This window comes from Platichthys flesus, chromosome 2 (assembly GCF_949316205.1).
Source record: "Platichthys flesus chromosome 2, fPlaFle2.1, whole genome shotgun sequence".
Classification (NCBI taxonomy): domain Eukaryota; kingdom Metazoa; phylum Chordata; class Actinopteri; order Pleuronectiformes; family Pleuronectidae; genus Platichthys; species Platichthys flesus.
Window position 1 is genome coordinate 19857707 of NC_084946.1, and position 20754 is coordinate 19878460.

General features: G+C 39.2%; 1 protein-coding gene across 7 annotated transcripts in view; it reads right to left on the minus strand.

The window, feature by feature from the left end:
* atp2b2 (ATPase plasma membrane Ca2+ transporting 2) overlaps window positions 1–20754 on the minus strand; it is a 112351-nt gene that overhangs the window by 22855 nt on the left and 68742 nt on the right. For 5 of the 7 annotated variants that reach the window (XM_062404949.1, XM_062404942.1, XM_062404992.1 and 2 more), the window contains 8 exons: window positions 13117–13317; window positions 10031–10288; window positions 9364–9489; window positions 8007–8132; window positions 7533–7565; window positions 5781–5873; window positions 3417–3458; window positions 1067–1231 (listed from right to left, as the gene is read on the minus strand). In XM_062404949.1, coding sequence (XP_062260933.1) covers window positions 1067–1231; window positions 3417–3458; window positions 5781–5873; window positions 7533–7565; window positions 8007–8132; window positions 9364–9489; window positions 10031–10288; window positions 13117–13317 — 1044 coding nt within the window. The remainder of the gene's footprint in view (window positions 1–1066; window positions 1232–3416; window positions 3459–5780; window positions 5874–7532; window positions 7566–8006; window positions 8133–9363; window positions 9490–10030; window positions 10289–13116; window positions 13318–20754) is intronic. The other 2 variants (XM_062404967.1, XM_062404984.1) reach the window with 2 other exon arrangements.

The window sequence follows — 20754 nt, forward strand, 5'->3', positions numbered from 1 at the left end:
AATGTAATCAACACCTCTCTAAATCTTATAGCATTCAAACTTTCATTAAGATCGAAGTTATTGCAGGGCTGTTCTTTTAGACTGCATTCATCTTTAATAAGGTCTCACTCACAATCATATTGATTGCTTGTGGGTGACCATAACAACATATCAAAAATCCTTCTACTGTCAAATGTCTAAAACTGATATTTGTGGGCTTAACTACATGCCAGCATGTCTGTGAAAAAATGATTATGATCTAAAGATAGTTTGTTTCAGGTTCATTCAGATCAGAGGAGCCACAGTAAAATACAGTAAATAAAAACTGACATATATGCTAGAAGGTCACGGCTCTGTAAGTGTATCAAGTCCAAATATTTTCAACCACTCTCAATGGAACAACATATGATCTTACAGTGCTGCTCGTATACTAATCCAGCCATGTTATATCATTGCTCTGACGCCACGTCCTCATTCCGTCACTCAGACCAGCAGCCGGATATAACAGCTCAAGTGAAATAAGAAAATAGTTGCTTTATTCCAGGTTATTTGAACTCCCTTGACTGCAGTCACGTAAGATTTTGAAATTTAACTTTTAAGAATCGTGAATTCTCCAGCCTGGTCAGGAAACCTTTGCATTGGCAGGGATAACATTTGTTTAACAATATTTCCACTATGTTGCTGCTGAGATGAAACCCAAAATGTGGGATAATTTGCATCTGTTACTAAAACTACTTACTGGTACAGAACTATCTCTACTGCAAGTGTGTAAAAACTCTTCTGACAAAAATGACTTGAAATAAAATGACAATTTATGATAAAAGGTTTTGACGACAGTTGAAAGCTGAACTTGTTCCCATGACAATGACTCAGCAATTTCTTTGAAGGCGAAAAATGAAGTGCACCTGTTTAATAATTCTTTTGCTTATTTCCTATCTGCTCTAATCACTATAAGTGGCCTAAGGACTGAGTTTTGCCTTTGTGCAATATCTTGCTTTGATGGACAGGGCGATGGATCATTACCTTGTTGTCCCTGATTTAACTGCCTGACTGAGTGATGGACTTGTCCATGTGGACTTTGCTGTACCTGCTTTCCCAATCTGGACAGCAAGTTTGGTCAACTTCCCCTGCAGCACGGACTTCTCCTTCTTTGAGCCAGAAGGCTTCTTCTTCTCTTTTTCTTCGGTCTCTCCGCCTTCAGCACTCTTCAGAGGCTGCATCTCCATGGCAGCTGCTCCGTCCTGCTTCTTCACTGTAAACACCACAGAAAAAATACAGAAAGCAGCATTGTTAGAAATGGAGATTAAACCGAAGATATGAGGGGGAAGAGGGAGCCAGGCTGTGAAACCCAGGTAATACATTTGGTTATACAGAACTTAAAATTAGAAAAAATGGCTTGAGGTCCCATAAAAAGATGAAATATTGGTATGTATAAAACTTAGTAGCATCAAAATGAGGAGTGTCTATTTTTGGTCTTAAGATTGCCTTCTTGGTAAAATCGAATGGACTGTGAACCATCAAGCGTGAAGTAAGTATACTAATAAAGGACTTACATGCTATAGTATAGTGAAGCAATATGATAGTAAACAGATGTGCTATCATATCATCACAACCACATATGTACACTAAGTGATGAATAATTCAGTAGTCTTCCATCCTAGGGATATGACATGTTCACAGACTACTTAAGTTTGTAAAAAGCCTGCTTAATAATTAAATAATAATTGAAAAGAACATACTAATGTACATGACTCATATGTGATCTCAGATGTCACTGAAGCAAATCATCTCATCATGAGTAAGGAAACAAAACACAATAAGCCTGTCGACCGTTCCCTGCTTTAAAAATCGACTGAATCAAAATGGCTTACACTTTTTTCACTTGTCCAAATCCAAACGGCTGTTAAAGATAATTTTCTAAAGCACATGATTGATAAACAAATTACTTTTAATCGCTCTGAATCTTACTAAGACAGTAATTGATTTAGTATTTGCTTAATGCTGTACAAACAAGGTCTTCTATATATATAAAAAAAAAATTATACTGTCAAGGAAGTAGAACCTAAATTACCTCACTCTGTCTCGATCTAACACAAACACACACACACACACACACACACACACACACACACACACACACACACACACACACACAGAGCACAGCACAGTGCTTCTTTGTTAATGTAGCCCATTACCAGGAATCATTCCAGGCCAGTTACCCAATCACAATAATGCACATGTCTGATGCTGGTGAAAAACCTTTTAATGTAGAACATTTGTTAAACTCTCCGGCTGTGCTTTTTGTTTTTCCTCCTCCGTAACACCTTACACACAGAAAACTACTCAAGGTAAAAGAACCTGAGGACGAAGGCTCTTCTCCTAAAAGCTGCATTTTGTTCATTTACCTCATTCACTGATTTGCTTTGCTTTGGTGAAACCTTACATTTTCCTCTTGTTTCTATTCAACCTCACTATACTTTTCTTTTAACAGAGGAAAAATTCACTAATGAGCCAAAACTTGATCAATCACAGGTGAACAATGCTCATTAACTTGTTATAACGCTGGATGTGAGACTAGTATATTTTATAAATCCCAGGGCATAGTCAAAGGTCTAGTCTGTGCATCAGCGGGAAGTCACTGTTTTAGACCAACACCATATTAGCCAGGGGTGGTCATTAAGTTTCTGCTCATCAGTGTATTTTGACATCACATGAATGGTTAGACTTAAATACACTTTGATGCTCATACACCTGTCAATTAAATAAAACAAATATTAATGGTAAGAATGTTAACAAATGACGAATAACACATTTCAAAGAATATATTTCTTCTTTGATTAGTGTTTATACTTTGGATTGTTTAAACTAAATTTAAGCCCTAAGGGACACCATCAGAAATAACATAGCATCTATTCTGTCAAAGTTTCATGAACAGTGTAAAGGGGAAACCAGGGAATGTGGTATATAACTACAGGGAGAGAACCAAAAGGACAGTTTGGGGTAACTTGGGTGGAAAATGGAAGTCTGAGTTGATGCACTAGTTGAGGAATAAGTTGTTCTCTTCTAGAGAACAAGACAAGTCAACAACACGACAAGAACAACAACAGAACAACAGCCCAGGGACAATACAATGCTGACAGACAGTGAAGAGCAGTTTCTAACCTAATATGACTGCAAGTAAAACCTGGGTCAAATAAAATGTCTCATTCCTTCCAACACTAGAATTAGCAGAGCACAATCCTGTGTTTAAAACAAAAAAGTAGGCTTAAATAAATAAAGTACCACATGATTTTCCACCTGAATTTGACCCAGAGCTTACATCACACACCATAGAAGGGAAAATATGAGAAGAAGAGGGAGGAGGAGGGAGGAGGAGGAAGAGGAGGAGGAGGTGGAAGAGGCAGGAGAGGAGAGAGTGAACGATATGGTTTGATTACCTTTTATCTGGTTGCTCTCCATATTGCCATCTTGCATTTTACCTATGATGGAGACATACAAGACAGTAACGACAAAAATAACCAAGGCAGACAAGTCAACAAATCATCAGCACAGAGACAACACACAAACAGACAGTGAGAGCCAAAGAATCACAGACAGGAGACAGGAAAATGACTTTTAATACTACGCCACCGAGACGAGTCACATAGAAAGGTTCATGATATGTAAGTGATGTAATGTAATTAGCAGCCATAACTAGCAGCAAGGGGTTAATAAAATAAACTGTAGCGTGCAAATTTAAATTCGGATTTAACAGACTTTATTTAATTGCATAATAACCAGTTAATAAAATGTTTAATGGGTCTTTCTAAAATATAAATATTTTGATATCAAAGTATAGAGTGTGACAAAAGAATATCCAGAAGACTAATAAGGAAACTGCACACTTTCTGCTGATAATCTATTCATATTCTGATTTGAAAGACGTACATTGTGAGCACAGGTACATATTATCAAATATCAGTGACAAATCGTCAGGGTACAGAATGGGATTTCAAGACATAGATACAGCATTTGCACCGATCACTGACATTGAGAGAGAGCACCCCAAACCCGCACACACACAAATACGAGAGACGGCATGCAGTAGAGGAGAATTCAGACAGCACATGCAGGATCACACACTCGGAGGGCAGCAGACTGGAGATCTGAACGATATAGTGACCAGAGAGAGAGAGAGAGAGAGAGAGAGAGAGAGAGAGAGAGAGAGAGAGAGAGAGAGAGATGGAAAGAGAGAGAAAGCGAGACGCCCACATGGTGAAGTTACATAAGAACAACAGGAGAAAAATTGAAATCTAACTTCAGAACCAGTAATTGTTGTTATGCGCATGAATTCTGCTTATCAAAGGAGTATACTAAAATCCATTTTTTTTATTTTAATCAAGCTGTATTGTTTATCTTCTTTGTAGTCTAATACAATACTAAACAGTCTTCTTTGATGTTTGCACTTTTAAATCAAATGTACACACAGTGTTCAAAATAAGACATTTCAATTAACCCAGCATTTATTATACACTGCAGTGTTGATCCCATTATCTTCCCAGGCTGTAATTACCGAGATATGCACCGTTTGTCTCAGTGGTAAGTAGGCAAAAAATTTCACAGAATCCATATTTCAGTGATTTAGACTTAAAACGCTGAAAGATAATTATTCAGGTGAAGCCAGAAGAGCAGATTTCCACTGAATCTTCTGCATGAATATTGTGGGGACCAGAAATGCCTCGTTTTACCTCCACTTCAACATAAGGCAATCCCCAGAGTCACAATAAAGCTGAAGATGACAAATCGCTCCATTCCAGCCCAGGACAGTACAAGGTCACCATTTCAATGCAAATCACTCCCCTTCCTGCCTTGAGTACAAACACTTTGGGGCTGCTCCCCAAGGAGACGAGGATAAGAGAGCGCCCAGTGCAACAATGACAGAGTTAATCTTTTGGCGTCCCTTCCAGCTAAAACAGAAATGAAGGATTTGCACTAAGTAATCTCAGAGGACCCCAAACTGAGGGAGTTGGCCCTACAATAGGATTTTACTGTCACTATTCAAGTGCCATCTTGTTTACGGTCAGAAATCTGATCTACATAACACATCTTTTGTTTTTACTTATTCATGATGCATTCTTTATTGTGGCTCAATTTTCTTTGCGAGACTCACATGAGAAGTTAAATACCATTCTCAGTATGAAGCTTCAGCCAGCAGCTAGTTAGCTTAGCTGAGCATAAATGAGTGGAAAGAGGCTAAAACAGCTCACAGGATGCTGTCAAATGAATAAAAAAAGCTGCCTAACAACACATCTAAAGCTCAGTAATAAACATGGTATATCTTGCTTGCTTTTCTCTGATCTGAACAAATTCCAAGTGTGTAAAACCAACATGTGGAGGTTATGTGCTGGCCTTCTTCTTAGCCAGGAGACAGTGCGGATGATTGGTAAACTTCTTTGAAGACACCACATTTTTCACAAACTCTTATTTTTATAAAGGAATATATCAAGTTTGATAAGGTTTCCTACAATTTTACTACTTTCACCTAATAAATCCTTTTATTGCAGCAATAGTGTAAGTCGTTACAGATTTTTTTTAAATATCAACAATTGCATAGAGAGAGGAAAAAAAAATAAGAGACAAATTTCTACAAATAAAGGGGACATGCACTGACAGGATTGATACAAAGGAGTCCAACACATGAGAGAGAAGGCAGAGCAGAGGGTGAGTGCCCGTGGTAGGAGGCAGCGGGAGAATGGTGAAGGTAGAAGGAGTCAGAGGTCACGATAGAGAGACATCAGAGATCAGATGGTTGGTCAACCTACCATTAATTAGGCTGCCACTGCCAGGGGCATTAATGCCTGCAGCCCCATCCGTGGCTATAGTTGCGATAGGGTGGATAGGGGGATGGGAGCAGTCTAGCCATGAGGGTCGAACGTGAATGAACAAAACATACACACACAATCACCCACACACAACACACACACACACACGTGCACACAGAAATAACATGGTTATAGCACATTTAATAAATTCAGCTTGGGTAGACTGTGTGTAGGTTAAAATGTGCAATTATTTGTTTATGTAACTGTTATTATATTGACCTAACTAACAAGCTTTAGGAAAAGTTAATAGTTACAAACATTGGACAGACATAAAACATGAAATCTGAACATAACATGGAAAATGACACAACAGAAGCCAGAGCTTTGAATAAATAAAATAAAACCACGGTAAATTGGTTCAACAAGACACATTTTTGTTTCAGTGTGCTGTATAAAAGTCTGTCACTGATACAGACTTTTATACATCCATACGTCCTTTAAGACATTTCCATCTTCATCAGAACTATTCTTAAGGTCGCGGACGCGGAAATCACGGAAGATTTAGAAGAACGAATATGGACCAAATAGATGAGCATTTGGCAGAAGAGATCCGAAAGTATGACCACTTTTATAACCCGTCACTGACTGGCCGATTTGTCCACCAGAAATAGGCTATGAGGAGCCAGAGTGGCGATGTAAATAAACAGTCGACGAAGAAGAAGAAGTCTCTTCTTTGTGTGTTTTGTCTACGACAAAAAACGTTACTCTGCCAAGTGTTCTGGCGGTGAATTGCGTTGCAACACGCACAATACGTTAGGGAAGCATATACCAAAACGATTCCGTCGATGCAACTGCGTGGCCTTCCGCGGCTGCAGTCGCAGGACTATAATTCGGCCTTAACTGTGGGGAGTTGCAATTATTTCATTGATTGGGAAGTTGTTAACATCTTGTTGGTTAGTCCAGTAGAAAATGTAATTGAGTTGCTGTGACAAGCACTTCAGTAAAATCCCTATTCACGCAGTCAAAACAAGCATGTAAACAGTCTGAAAGAGAGTAAAGACTATTGTGCGTTACTCTCATGTCCTGTATATGAATTTTGAAAAATTGTCAAGCTGCACATTTTGCAAACTTCCTGCATGTGTTATAAAGTTTTCAGAGCATGTTTACTGTTGCTTTGTGTAGTGAGACAGTTCTGAAACACAACATACAATATGATATCCATGCAAGCCTCAGAGCTGTCCAAAGAGGCACAGGTAACAGGGGCCTTAAATCACAACAGAAGTAAATGTACCTAATGTAATATGCATCTTAATGAAGCTTATACTTTCTACTTTACTCTGTGCTGCTGGTACATGTGGTGTACACCTGCAAGGCTGTCACTCTCCTGTCATTGTTCTGTTTTGCAGCTATAAAATGAGTCTGACAGCCTTTCTATATTCATGGCATTCAACACATCTACCAAACAGGCCGGCATTGAATGCTACAGCTAGTTAGTCAGATGAAAGCAGAGCGTGTTATAGCAGGAGAGGATTATACTTTGTGAAATGTGTCATCTGTCAGCACTTAAAAATATGCACTGTTGTGGCTATGATGAGGCTTCTCTTTTTAAGTGAGGAATTGAAGCTGAAGGAAAAGGTGCATGGCTGCAGGAACAGCAGTGAAGCGCCAGGCTGGTTAATCGGGGTGGGGGGGAGGGGGGCATCTAAAGGATCAAGTATCGATCCCAAAGGTCAGAGCAAGGTGATACCCTACCTGTATTACGGTGTGCGTCTTCCGCTGCCCGATCTACAAGGGGGAATGATAAAGAGAGGAAGAACAATGATGCACCTGATGCTGGACACTGCAGATCACGACTGTACCATCGTCACTCATTTCAAACAGTATTTATACACATGCAGCCAAGACTGTTGTGCACAGAGGCCTCATTATGTACAATAAACTTCATAGAGTTGAAATGTGAGTTTAAGCTGGTGGTAATTTATTAATTGTTGTTTATAACCTTTATGAATCCTTAAAAACAGGCATAACATGCATTGACTGTGCATGGTTAGTAAAAACTTCTATGTCTGAAAAACGAATTGCCCCAGCAGTTCAAGATTCAAGAATCAAGAGATTCAAGATTTTTTATTGTCAAACAGGACAAAAACAGACTGCCCTGTCTGTTCGAGAAGCAACTGAAGAAAAACTCAATCTGCAAACATTACTAAGATGATATAATCATCTTACCTTTCTTTTCTTTCTTCTCTTCTTCTTCTGTGCTGGCCCCCAGCAGCGTGAAGATGATGCCAGTCTGAGAGTTCTCACCGACGGCAGTCACCACCATGCGCCCTGACCCCTCCATCACATGAGTACCTGGGAACAGGCGAGAGAATATTTAATCATAATTCTAATAATATGTTACAGCTAGAGTAGAAATATCTTCTGCTTGCTTAAAAATAACCTTCTTTGCACCTCCATCATGATTGTGAACTTTCTGTTAGTGTTGACGTCAGCAGTGGTCTGCACCCTGCTCTTACACTTCTCCTTTAAGATACTATAGAACGGCGCCATATTGAATATGACACTATGTACATATGCATAGGTGTGTTTGTTAGGTCAGTGTGTTTCGGTTACATTGTACATACATATCATAAATATAGATATTGTCCTGCTGGATTGATTTAAGACTGAGGAACAGCGGAAAATAGCAACAATTCCAAGACTTAAAACAAATATTAATAAACCCCAAAGTCGACATCTTCATTTACTGTTCAATTCTAAAATTAACGTGATGGAGTTTTGCGCCGAAATCAGGTAACAAAATGTTACACAACATTGTGCATGTGAATGTGTACAGAACACAAATAGAAAATGATTAACCTTTACCAGAGTGAGCCGATGAGCATGAATAAGAGACTAATTAAAGGAGGCAGCAAAAAGACACACAGTGAATTAAACCACAGAAAAAAAATCAAATAAGATGTGAGAACAGATTAACCAACGTTTCTGTTACCAGTGATATTTTTTTTTTCTAAGAATCATACAGCTTCAGATTCTGTTGTCTCTGCTGCAGCATATACCGAACCAATACAAAGGTGAAAAACTAGAAATAAAAAACAGTGACTTCAAGGCAGGCGGTACTGTCATCTGCATTGATATTCAGATTATAATTAAAGACTCTTTGTCTTCTGTCTGAGGTGCTGCCTGTTATTTGATATATTTTTTCTATAATAGTTCTGTAAAAAGAGGTAGAAAACCAACTGGAATATTATAATAACTCCTAAAATTGTATAGCTGTCAACTGAAATGATTATAAACCAATTAATCTGAAGCCTCCATGGAAACATGTACAACTAAAATTTCAGTCATTTGATTAAAAGCAATGAATATGAATTAATGACTTTAAAATAAATTAGTTAAAACTCAGAAATGAGCCACTTTCGCAAAGGAGATAACAATATCTTAGAAGAGGAGAAGTATAGACAGTGTCAAAGTTGAGTCACCACCTCTGCCTTTTGTCCCTTTGTCCTTAGCACAACAATATAGATTGTACGAAAACACGACAGGGACAGTATCTCATCTACATCGAGAGAGAGCTTCCTACCAGACAACAGCATGGGGTCCCTGTTCGCTTCCTTCTTGACGTGGTCTGACTCTCCGGTCAGTGATGACTCATCGATCTTCAGGTCATTGCCCTGGATCAACACACCATCAGCTGGAAGCAGATCACCTACAGCAACAGAGACAGAATAGTCACTCTCTGCAGTGGATTCACTGCATATCTGGATTTAATAGAAACCTAATTGTCTAGAAAAAACTCAGAAACTATTCAAAATAAGAGACTTAACATAGGTTTGATTTAACGTCATTCAGGATAGATAATTGAGAGGACGTGTATATTAGTACAGGGACAGGCACATAGCTTAAACACACAGAACAAACCAATGTAGTAGTGGGGAGTCTTAAAGTGATGTTACTTCAACACACACTGGACTTTATTGCTAAAATGAAGCTTTGATATTTAATTTGCTTTGGATGGAAATACCCTGAATCCCTCGGCTGGAACCATGAAAATAACAGAACAATTGACAGTGAGTCAAAAGTCTACGGGAATGTCCAAACAAATATGTAATGGTTTTTGTTTCAAATCTCTTTCTGAACAGTAAATCTACTCCAAGGAAACATTTGCTTTTCGAGCTGACCTCCCTTACAGTAGAGAAGTGAGTTAACTCTAACACATCCAACCAATGTGATAATCCCTTCATACCTACCGTATTTGATCTGAGCGATATCCCCCACCACTATGTCAGCCACGGGCAGCTGTATAACCTGGCCACCGCGGACCACCTGGAACTTCTGCTCCTGCTCGATGCGGTTCTGCAGCCCACGGAACTGCTTCTCCTTCGACCAATCATTGAAGGCGGTAACCAGCACCACACACACCACAGACAACAGGATGGCCGCACCCTCGATCCAGCCAGCTTCCGCCTCGCCCTCGTCCTCGCCCCCCCCTGCCGCTGCGCCACAGTCTGCAGTTTGATTACAGGGACAGTAAGGTGAAGAGGAAAAACACATAGATGTCACACACAAATGTTTTTATTTATATATGCTCATAGACTGAGGCTTTATTGTGCTTAAAATATCATACAGAATTTGTAAAATATCAAGATTAATAATAGAAGATACACAGAGATGTAATCAACGCTCCAACTTTGCACAGAGACGGCTGAGACTGTGTATGCAAGTGTGTATATAAGAGAAAAATGTTAAAGGAGCGGAATATTAGGAAAAATATGTAATGACCCCTGAATTTTATCCACCTCAAATAGAATCCCTGTTGTCCCTTGCTGTGAAGTTGAACATATTTGAGGATGACACAAGGCTTGTTCCCAGTCCACCTCTTAGTCCTTCTTGTAATGTCCTGGGAGCGATTGTGCTCTCCACTCCTGGCTCGCTGACTTAAGAATTCCCGAGTGGGGTGATTTGATTTGGACAATGACAAATAACAACAAATTTGCAGCTCACAAGAGAACTAGTGCAGTTCCCATATTATAAAGATTACATTTGCAGGGTGTAATGAAACCAACAACTAGACTGTGGAAGCAATTTGGACTCTCCAGAGAGGCTCCAATCAATATGATACACAGCATGCTGTAACAAAAAGATTCTCATCCTGTAAGACTACTTCTGCCATTGCATACGTACTAATACATTCAAATGCATTATGGGGTTAAGCACATGAGAAATTCACAAAACTAGTAAATTGTATCTATTTATCAAATTAAATATACTGAATACTATTTTATTCTATGTGTTAATAACCATACCATTTTATTTAGATTTCAAGAAATGGTAAATTAAGTATTGTTAATGATTTCTGTATAGTTAAACTATAATAAAATGCAAAAGTCTGTATTTAAGTATAGTTATTAAAACGGTGTAGAGTTCAGCCAGTCCTGTTTGGCTACTGCAGCACAATAGCAGTAATTATATCATAGTATTATAACAATAACAGTATCAAAGCTGTCTGTGGTTCTGATTGTCAGTGGTTCCATACTACAGACATGTAAATGCAAGCATCTGCACAAAATATAGAAGGACACAAAATCATGCAGCAAATGTGTCGCTGTCCATGGTGCTGAAATGCAAAGAAGAGACAACTCCTGAGCTGGTGACATGTAAATTAATAAAAAAATACTTATAAGCTTTAAAGTTAGTTAAACAAATTGATTTGGATACTCGATCAAACCCTGCTAGTTTCACTGTCTCCTGTACTTTTTAGTTTTTGAGTTGTTGCATGCTTCGGACCCAATTAAGACCCTACTCATTTAGCTGTAGTCAAGCTGTTTCATATGTAAATGAGATTTATGTCATCCCACCACCATCTTTTTCTGGACCACTGAGCTGTCTTTTTAAACCTATTAATAGATAAACGTGTAAACCAGTGGTGAGAGATATGTGCTTGTGTACATGCATGTGTGGATGGGGTGTGGGTGTAAGGTCAGTCCAAGTTGTCATGGTCACAATATAGAGTCAATATCTAAACAATACAGCACATACATGTTTTTTCAGGCTCCAATCTTTAGTAATATTCGATGATTAATTATTTTGAGTATTTTACCAAATTTAAAGGATTTATAATACACTTTTAGTATCTCTTATCTGTTTAGTTAATAACACTCGACCAATACCAGCCATTCCCTCCTCAGAAGCAAAAATTCATACAAAAATTTGGTAACATTACTTGTGATTTTTTGTGCGCTTCACTGTATGTTAAAACCTCCTCACACCCTCATGGCCTCATGTCCTTCTCTCCTCTGAAACACAGTCATACATCCATTTCGGTGAGTATGCTGATAGTAATCATTCATATCTTTCTGAATCGCTCTGTTATTCACATCTATTCATATCCGCAGGAGTTTATGTTCTGATTTAGATTCATATGTATTCATGTATTTCAAATATGAGAAGAGACTTGCATATCGGCACCTTTTTTATGCCGGCAGTTAAAGGGAAGCTTGATAATGGGTCTGTAGAAGGACGCAGTTATTAGCATAATGATTCCTTTGGTACCTCTCTGCTTTATTTGGATTTGTTGATGCAAAGAGCTTGATCGTAACTCAACGTGGCTCAGAAGACGCACATGAAAAAAAGGTTAAGTCCAGTGAAAAACTACAAACTACAAAAATAACTAATATAAAAACAATTTGAGTGACTAACCTGTTCCTTCCTTCACCAGTAATAAGCCTCTTCAAAATGATGACTGGCCTCTTTGTCAGGGTAACTGAATTCCATTACTGTGATAATGTTGGGAGCAATGACTGATGTTGCTGACTCAGCAGCTCATTATAGTCTCTGTCTTCATTTCCTGTTTCACAGCTCACAGGGCTGATGTATGTGCTCTGGGAGCTCAAGGTTATTTTTCTACTCAACACTTCATTAACCTTACCGGTGCTTTCTTACAGACATTTAACACATTCATAATGTGCACGCTGGCACGCACACACACACATGGACACACACACTCACAAATTAGCCCTACACTCGATGAGTCACTTGACCTCTTGAGGCAGGTCACAATTAACGTGTGACCTGCCTCACCAATTAAAAAGTGTGTTTGCATATATAAAGGTGTAAGTGTGTCAGCAAGAGCAAGTAATGTCAGAGGAAGTGATGTCAGTGAGCCAATGCAATTATAGTCCTCTGCTGCTCTGTGCAATAGTGGTGATAGTGGAGATAACATAATTGTGTTAGTGTGTGTGTGTGTGTGTGTGTGTGTGTGTGCCTGCGCGTCTCAAGACAAGTGACAGAGAGAAAATGTTACTGGAAGTGAACTGACAGGAGCTGCGTCACTCACACGCTCCGGTGCTATCTCCGGGAGGCTGGTAGAAGGAAAGGCCCAGGGAGATCAGTGCAGCAACCTCCAGGATGATGAGGGTGACGTCCTGCAGGGCCTCCCATACCAGCTGCAGGAAGGTTTTTGGCTTCTTTGGAGGTATCAGGTTTTTCCCAAATATTTCTTTCCTCTTGTCCAGGTCGTCTTGGTCACCTGTGAGACCTGAGAGACGAAGATGCAGACAGAGGAAGAGGAGAGTGAAATATTATTAGATATACATTGAAAGTACAGTACATAATTGTATAATGAAGTATTACAGTTGTTTTATATTTTATATAAAGAAACAGCTATCTGCTTTGTACATTTACATCCCCACACAAAAATGAAACTGCAGTATTTATTTTAATGTGAAAATATATAGGTACTCTCAAGCCAGTTTTTTTCTAACTTTTTCTTCATCTTTACCTTACTCGCTCACTTTTTTCTAAAAACACACACACACACACACAGATACACACAAAACATCTCTAATTACCAGTTTTATAAGGAACGTGGCCGCGGCCACGTTCCTTATATAATTCTGCTCAAGATATGAAGGCCTTCTGCTTCGACCTCCTCCACATCCTCATACTCCATGAACTGCTGCAAATAAATATCTTTTGCTCTTTTAACTGAAAAAAACATCTCTATGGCTTGAGGCACAATTTACTTTTAACTACTGTTTAGACAAATATTCTTGTACAGCGGCTCAAGTAATCTGACAAAAGCACACGCAGTTATGTCTTGGTAGATACCATTTGAAGTTCAAAATCCACATATTGCCACATATTGCCTTGTTTGTGCCATAGTATTTGTATTTTTAAAAATGCACTATTTAGTTTTTTTTCTGCCACTGAGTTCTTCTTTCACCGCTGTCTCTTTGATTGACTTGTACAAGCTATTAAACTTTAAGGGAGACTGTTGGGGCCTTGGTGGCTGTATGCAACGCCATATGTCAAAATGAATGTGAAATCTTTGTATCTTATATAACCGACCTTAAACTGAAGAGCTTCTTGCCTTAACTATTGAAATCTGTATAAAAGAGTTAAACAACCTTACACGTTTATAGATGAAATCACAATATGAATTTGCCGCGCAGGGGCGTATTACAAAGGGCTGTGAACTGTAACTGATATCTGCATCAAACCTTCACAAAACCATGGATGTAGTAATTAGTACACTACCCACGATGCAAATTTCTGCTCTGTACCTTCAGTTGAAATTATTCCAAAAAGATTTCCACTCAGCTACATTACTGGTTTGTCTCTGGCTGCTTTTCAGTGCAGATCTATTATCTGGTTGCCGTGAGCAGACACAGAGCAGTGTGCATTCATCGTCTGTCTCTGTGTCTCGCTCGCTCTCCTCACAACCGCAGACATTACCACAGCATTATGTCATGCATGGTACGTCACTGGGTCTCCCAAGAGCGGCCCTGGAATGCACCTGATAACATCACGGCTGCGTGACACCGCTTCACACGTGAGCAAATACGACTGCAATATGGCTGATTGACATTTGCGAAACATAAGGGATGATCCATTAGGATCCGACTCAGAAGAAAGAGATAGAGACAAAGACGATGACAGAGCTGTCGTGGCTAAATCAAATTTAAAATCCTGCACAAAGAGAGAGCGATAAAGAGGACACTGATTTGTTTTACTGAAGGAGTTACAGAGAGGGAGACGGAGAGGATAGAAGGAGGGCAGGCTTGAAAAAAGAACAATTCTCAGCTCCTATGTCGGAGAATGCCTCGGTTACAAATAGATCAGTCTATAAATAGCCTCATTATCCATTCTCTTTTAAATGTCTCTGTGAGAGGACCTAGCATGTTCCTCCATTGATGTCCACAGCACCCTGCCTCACAGCACACACAAACATGTCTGTGTGTGTGTGGGTGTGTGTGTGGGTGTGTGCATGGGTCTGTGAGTCATGACCGCCTGCATGTGCTGCTTGTGTATGTGTGTGTTTGCGATAAGGCTGGGCAACCATGTCTGCGCCGGTCGCTTGCACTACCACACTGTAAAACTAGAGCTCATATCATCGGGCTTGGACCAGTTCCATTTGGTTTAACACACACACACACACACACACACACACACACACACACACACACACTAACACACACACACACACACAGAAAATTTCCCCATTCAGTGTGCATAGAAACCGCCACATTGTTTTAGCTAGGTCAGGTGCAGACTAAATACAACATTCACACATGTTTCTATTCATTTCTGCTTCCACTGATTTTTTTTTTTTACTCGTGGTGGTTAACCTACTCAACATTTCTTGCATCTGACCAGAGAGGGGGGGGGCTAGGTAAATACTGCATAAATAATCCTTCCACATTAAAAAACAGTACACATTCCGCACACGATTCTGCTGCATAATAGGTAGTTCTGTATAAGAGGGTGCATCATTTCAGAATGACATTTAACCTTGTTAAATGTTTAGAGTGGGTTCCTTTTAGATGGGATGCTATACGGAAATCAATCTCCCTGATCATTAAATACATATTGCTTCCTGGAAAATCCTTTGCTACATTAACCTTCCTTACTGGGTAGCTGATTGCAGAGTTGCCTACAGCAAAACATTAATTTGCCAGATTTTGAAATATTCCAGGCTAAACACTGTCAGCCCACCTAACGGCCCTGACAGTGGGTTTTGAGCAGGAGGAAAAGCTCTGGCGATTCACAGATGAGTCACAACATTACATTCTCGGCTGATTGCAAATTAATCTGTGTGCTGTTCATATCCAGGTGCTGAAGCCTGAACGGATAATAACATACTGACAAAATGCTGTGTACTAAATGTATATGATCAATCGATGGAAATAGATATGCAACTCCTGGTACAATTAGTCATTTATGTTCGTAAAGAGCAGTTTATTTCTCTTGTGAGGAAAAATATCTCCACCTTCAGTATAAAAATGAAAAATGAGAAGGGAAATGTGAGATGATTGATAGTATTAAATTGAGGTTCCTCCTCAGACCTTTGAGCAGCTGATAGACTCAAAAGTTTAGATTCTATGAGCTTGTCAACAAAAGTTTAGACTCTTAACAAACAGTTTGCCAGCAATGCATCCTGAGTTTTGATCAAATTGATGTCATCACTTCATTCCCTCGTATCTAAGCTACTTTCCAGTGAGTTGCTGATTAGATATTGTCTATTCTAAACCAATTTTTCCTCAATACCTAATTGTGTATATTGCAATAACCAATTCCCATGAGAAAAACATATGTTTATGATGCTAATCATTAAAATTACTACACAATTATTTATCAAAATCCGATTTCTTTGGTTGTCTGGACTCAGGGCAATGAGGAGCTGCTTCTTTAATTAAAAGACAAAGCTCTGAAAGGGGCTTCTCAACCTCAGGTAAGAAACCCGACCAGTTAGTTTTGCATCGAGAAAAAAATAACGTGATTAAAATTACATACTACACCATTAAAATGACAATGATGAGACTTGGGCTACAACTTACAATCGTTTCTGCCATTAATCTGTAATTTACGTTGCAAATTCATCACATATTTTTTTTTTATATTTGATTTTGTTCAACTGATAATTCAAAACTTAAAATGGTTTAATTTCTAATAGAAAACAAGCAAATCCTTACCATGAGAGGCTGTAAAATAATATACTTGGAATTCTTTTTTCATATTTTACTTAAATTCTGAAAACTGTTTGCGTCCTTCATACAAACTGAAAAATTACAGTATTATTATTACCAATATCTTAAAAATTCGATCAAGTTTTGTGCTGATCTGTCAAATGAAGCAGGATCTGTGGGTCATATCCACTTTGACAGACGGTTCCTGCCTATCGTCCCGTTTACGACCGAACACAAGGAAAAAGAAAACATAATGGCAATAATTTCTTCATGAGAGGAAGTGGGAATCTTTTCAGTCAGAGCGAATATGATGGCATATTTTAACAGTTGGCCTTTTTTTGTCAGTGGCTAAAAATAGATCTCCATGGAAACACTATGCATCCCACTCGTTCAGTGGAAATACCCACGACTCTGAACCTTAGAGAATGTATGAATAAGTAAGTGCTCCTGAGTTTGTGCATGTGTGTTCGTTCTGTGTTCAATTCCATGTATACGTGTGTATGTGTGCGCACAGGTATGTTGCAACACAGAATAGACATGTAAAGGATGTGAATGTGTGATGACCTCTAAATGTCCTTGTGGAAAAGACACATCATAGCAGACTAGCAAAAAACAAACACATTTTTTTAGGTCGCTGCATTATGTGTTAAAGACATGTTATGTCTAACGTGCCTTGTTGAGTCTTAGCGTGCATATTTTTTTCCTTGCTTGCCGGCTTTGACGTTTTCCTGTCTTGTCTCTATCAACTTTTCTTCCCCCCCTTCACAAGACTGTGAAACACATTGTGCAATACAATTCACCATGGCAACAGGGTTGTACGATGATGATCATCATCATCATCATAACGACGCAAAAATATTGATGTTTTTTTCCTCCTGCAGCGAATCAATAGCTTCAACATGTGTTCTCAGCTTTCACCATTTTAAAAAGAGAAGCGGTGGATGGGGGTGGGGGGTGAGGAGAGAAGACAGAGAGGGTTGAAGTGTGACTCACGCAGCACAAGAGGGTGGGAAAATGAGGGATATAGGGACTGAAACATACAGCGAGAGCAGTCTGGGTGTAGAGGAACAGCATGAATAATAATCCATCAGCGGTTAAAAGGTGGATAATTATCACGCTCTTATTAGAAAATGGAGTGATGGAGAAATGTGTCACAGTGTCCTTGAGAATGACCTCTACAATAATGACACCATTTTATGCCACTGAAGAGGAGCGGTTTGTTACTGTGCGTGCAAAGGCTGAACATAGTAGAAATAGCTGCAAAGGATGGCGATTAAAAAGGAATGTGTCAACAAATCACTAAATGACATGGATGGGAGAGGGAGCAAGGTGGAAAGGAAGATGGGAATATATAGATAGTTGAAAGATGCACGCACAAAAGAGGAAAGAAAATGCAGCAACACACAACCTCCGTCGTACTAAGAAGGTGGTGTGTTTATGTGGGACACGGGTAAAGATATTACATACATTATTATTGTGTTGGGAGCTCAGGTGATGAAAGATGCTTTTACATGACACTTATACTTAATGTCCTTATTTTGGACATGAAATACATTCAATATCAATAAACTTTGAATTAATGGGTGACCAGAACTGAAAGTGATATTGTCGATCACAACACAAAAACGTGTTTTCAAATACTGATTCGAGAGTCACCAAACCTAAAACAAAGTAAACAAGCTAAAACAGGCACTGCACAAGTCATAATAATATGCAATACAATATATTTACTTAAAGCTTAGTTTCCGAGGTGATATGTTTCCAACCCTTTACACCCGTTATTTAAAGGCTTTTTAGAAATAATAATTAAAACAATTTTCTGTAGAGAGTAAATTAAAGATGTAATGAGAGAGATAAATACCTTTAGAAGGTAGAAACCTAATTTACATAATAAACAATCTTGCAAACTGCATAGTTTTAAGATCTAATACCATACAAATGTGTCTTAAACATGTGTAGGCGCACCTCTCCGTCTGTGCAAGTTTATGACATTTTCAGTCAGATCTCTGGACCAGCATCAAGTTAAAAATAATTATGGTAAACAGCGTCTTAAGTTTAAGTCTGAGGAGGGGGATATAAGTGAATTTCACTAATTGTTTATGTGAGGGGAGGTCACACCCAGCAGCACAGCAGGTCCACCCACTGTTAAATGAAGATGCAATTAAAGAACGGAAGTCTTTTCTCCCCGTTTAAAGAGAGTAGGGCTGGATGTTTTGGGGTAAACATCAGGAGACTGATATTAGTGAGGCATTTAAAACAGCAGGAAGGTGTTGTTTTTTCTTCTGTGCGGAGGATTTCTCCTGTTCAACAAACTGCTCAGTCTCAGTTTTGCCTTGTCTTTGGGCCTCATTGCTCAGATTACAATCTGGGGTTTTAGATGAGTCTGTGCGCTCCACACCCTGTTGGGATTGAGAGCACAGGAGGGCACAGCAGTAGACGAGCACTCTCTTTGCGAGGACAAGATGATGTGACATGTCAGTGTAGCAACACACATGCAATCTTGCCCTTTTATGTACAGACCATTGAGCGGTCACATTCTCGCAGGCCAAACATGCGAGCAGACACAATGTAGTTTATGTAAACAAACAACTGAAAATACATTCAGTCATTTAATGTGGAGTCACGGGGTCACACGACACAAATACATGATCGCCTGTGATCACAGACACACACACAAACACACACACACACACACACACACACACACACACACACACACACACACACACACACACATCTATCCTTCATTCCCCTATGGACAGCCCCATCTAGAAGGTAATGGACTGGAAAGTGACACTGAGCAATTTCTGACACAGTCTCATTCCCATCATGAGTGTACTCCATGTATGTGTGAGTCTGTGTCTTATGACACCATAGTACAACCTATTACATTTTCTGCACGTGTAGACAAAATTATGTTTATCAGGCACCAACGAGCTCAGATGAACTGTTATAATGACCCTACTTTGACAGGAACAATATTTAATGGCAGTGTAAACAAGGGTAATTTGCCTCATAACATGGTATAGATGTTAGTAAGTGGTGAGAGAAAACATGTGAAAAGGATGATCTATGGAGTACTGAATTGTGAAGTACGACTCTTTTTACAGCATTCCTTGCTTTCTGATTGTTGGTAGAGTCCGAGAAGTGGAGTGTAAATCTTCATCATAATCTTTATTTGTCAACATACTTGACGGAGTGCCGACATCATTAGCATAGCTCGCCCCCAACTTTTCCCCCTCTGCAATACAGGAGAACCAAGATGGCGCAGACGACATTTACCTCATCAGTTTTATATTTGGTTACTTTTGACCGATGGAGCAGGAAGTAATGCTTTGGAGGAAATCCCTGCAAACATGGAATAGACATTAAAGTAGACACTAATATTATATAGTGCATATAGCAGGCTTCACCCCCCCGTCAATGGTGAGGGGGTTGTCCTCACGATGTTGTCAGTCATCCTAATAGAGAACTTGACAGAGGCGCTTGGCTTGCACGGCTTCCTTTCACACCGAATTAGAGAGAGCTGTCTGAGAGCAGCAGAATACTGCTAATTTTGTCATGATTATGATACATATTTTTATAGAATAATGGGTTCATTACCTGACTTTTTTTTTAAGCAATCAAAGATGATAAGATTGTTACCATTCTCACATCTGTACGTTAAATACATAGCTGGAGCCAGCAGCTGTTTAGCTTAGCTTTGCATGAAGAAACTGAATCAACACTAATTAACAAGCTATATCTAATTTGTTTAATCCGTAAAAAAAAACACAGAGGGGGGATGGGGCCGCCAAGAAATTATCCCCAGCAAATTGTTTCCACTATTTGAGATATAGTGTGTAATTAGTGAGGTTTAGAGGCTCCTGCGGGTGATTTCTGGTCTTCGGATAGAGCCAGGCTATTGGTGTCTACCTTTTTACAAAAGACTGCAGTTATAAATATCAACCAGAACCTATCTCCCCCAGTCCAAAGACATGAATGACTGAAGATAGGAAAGTTGGAAA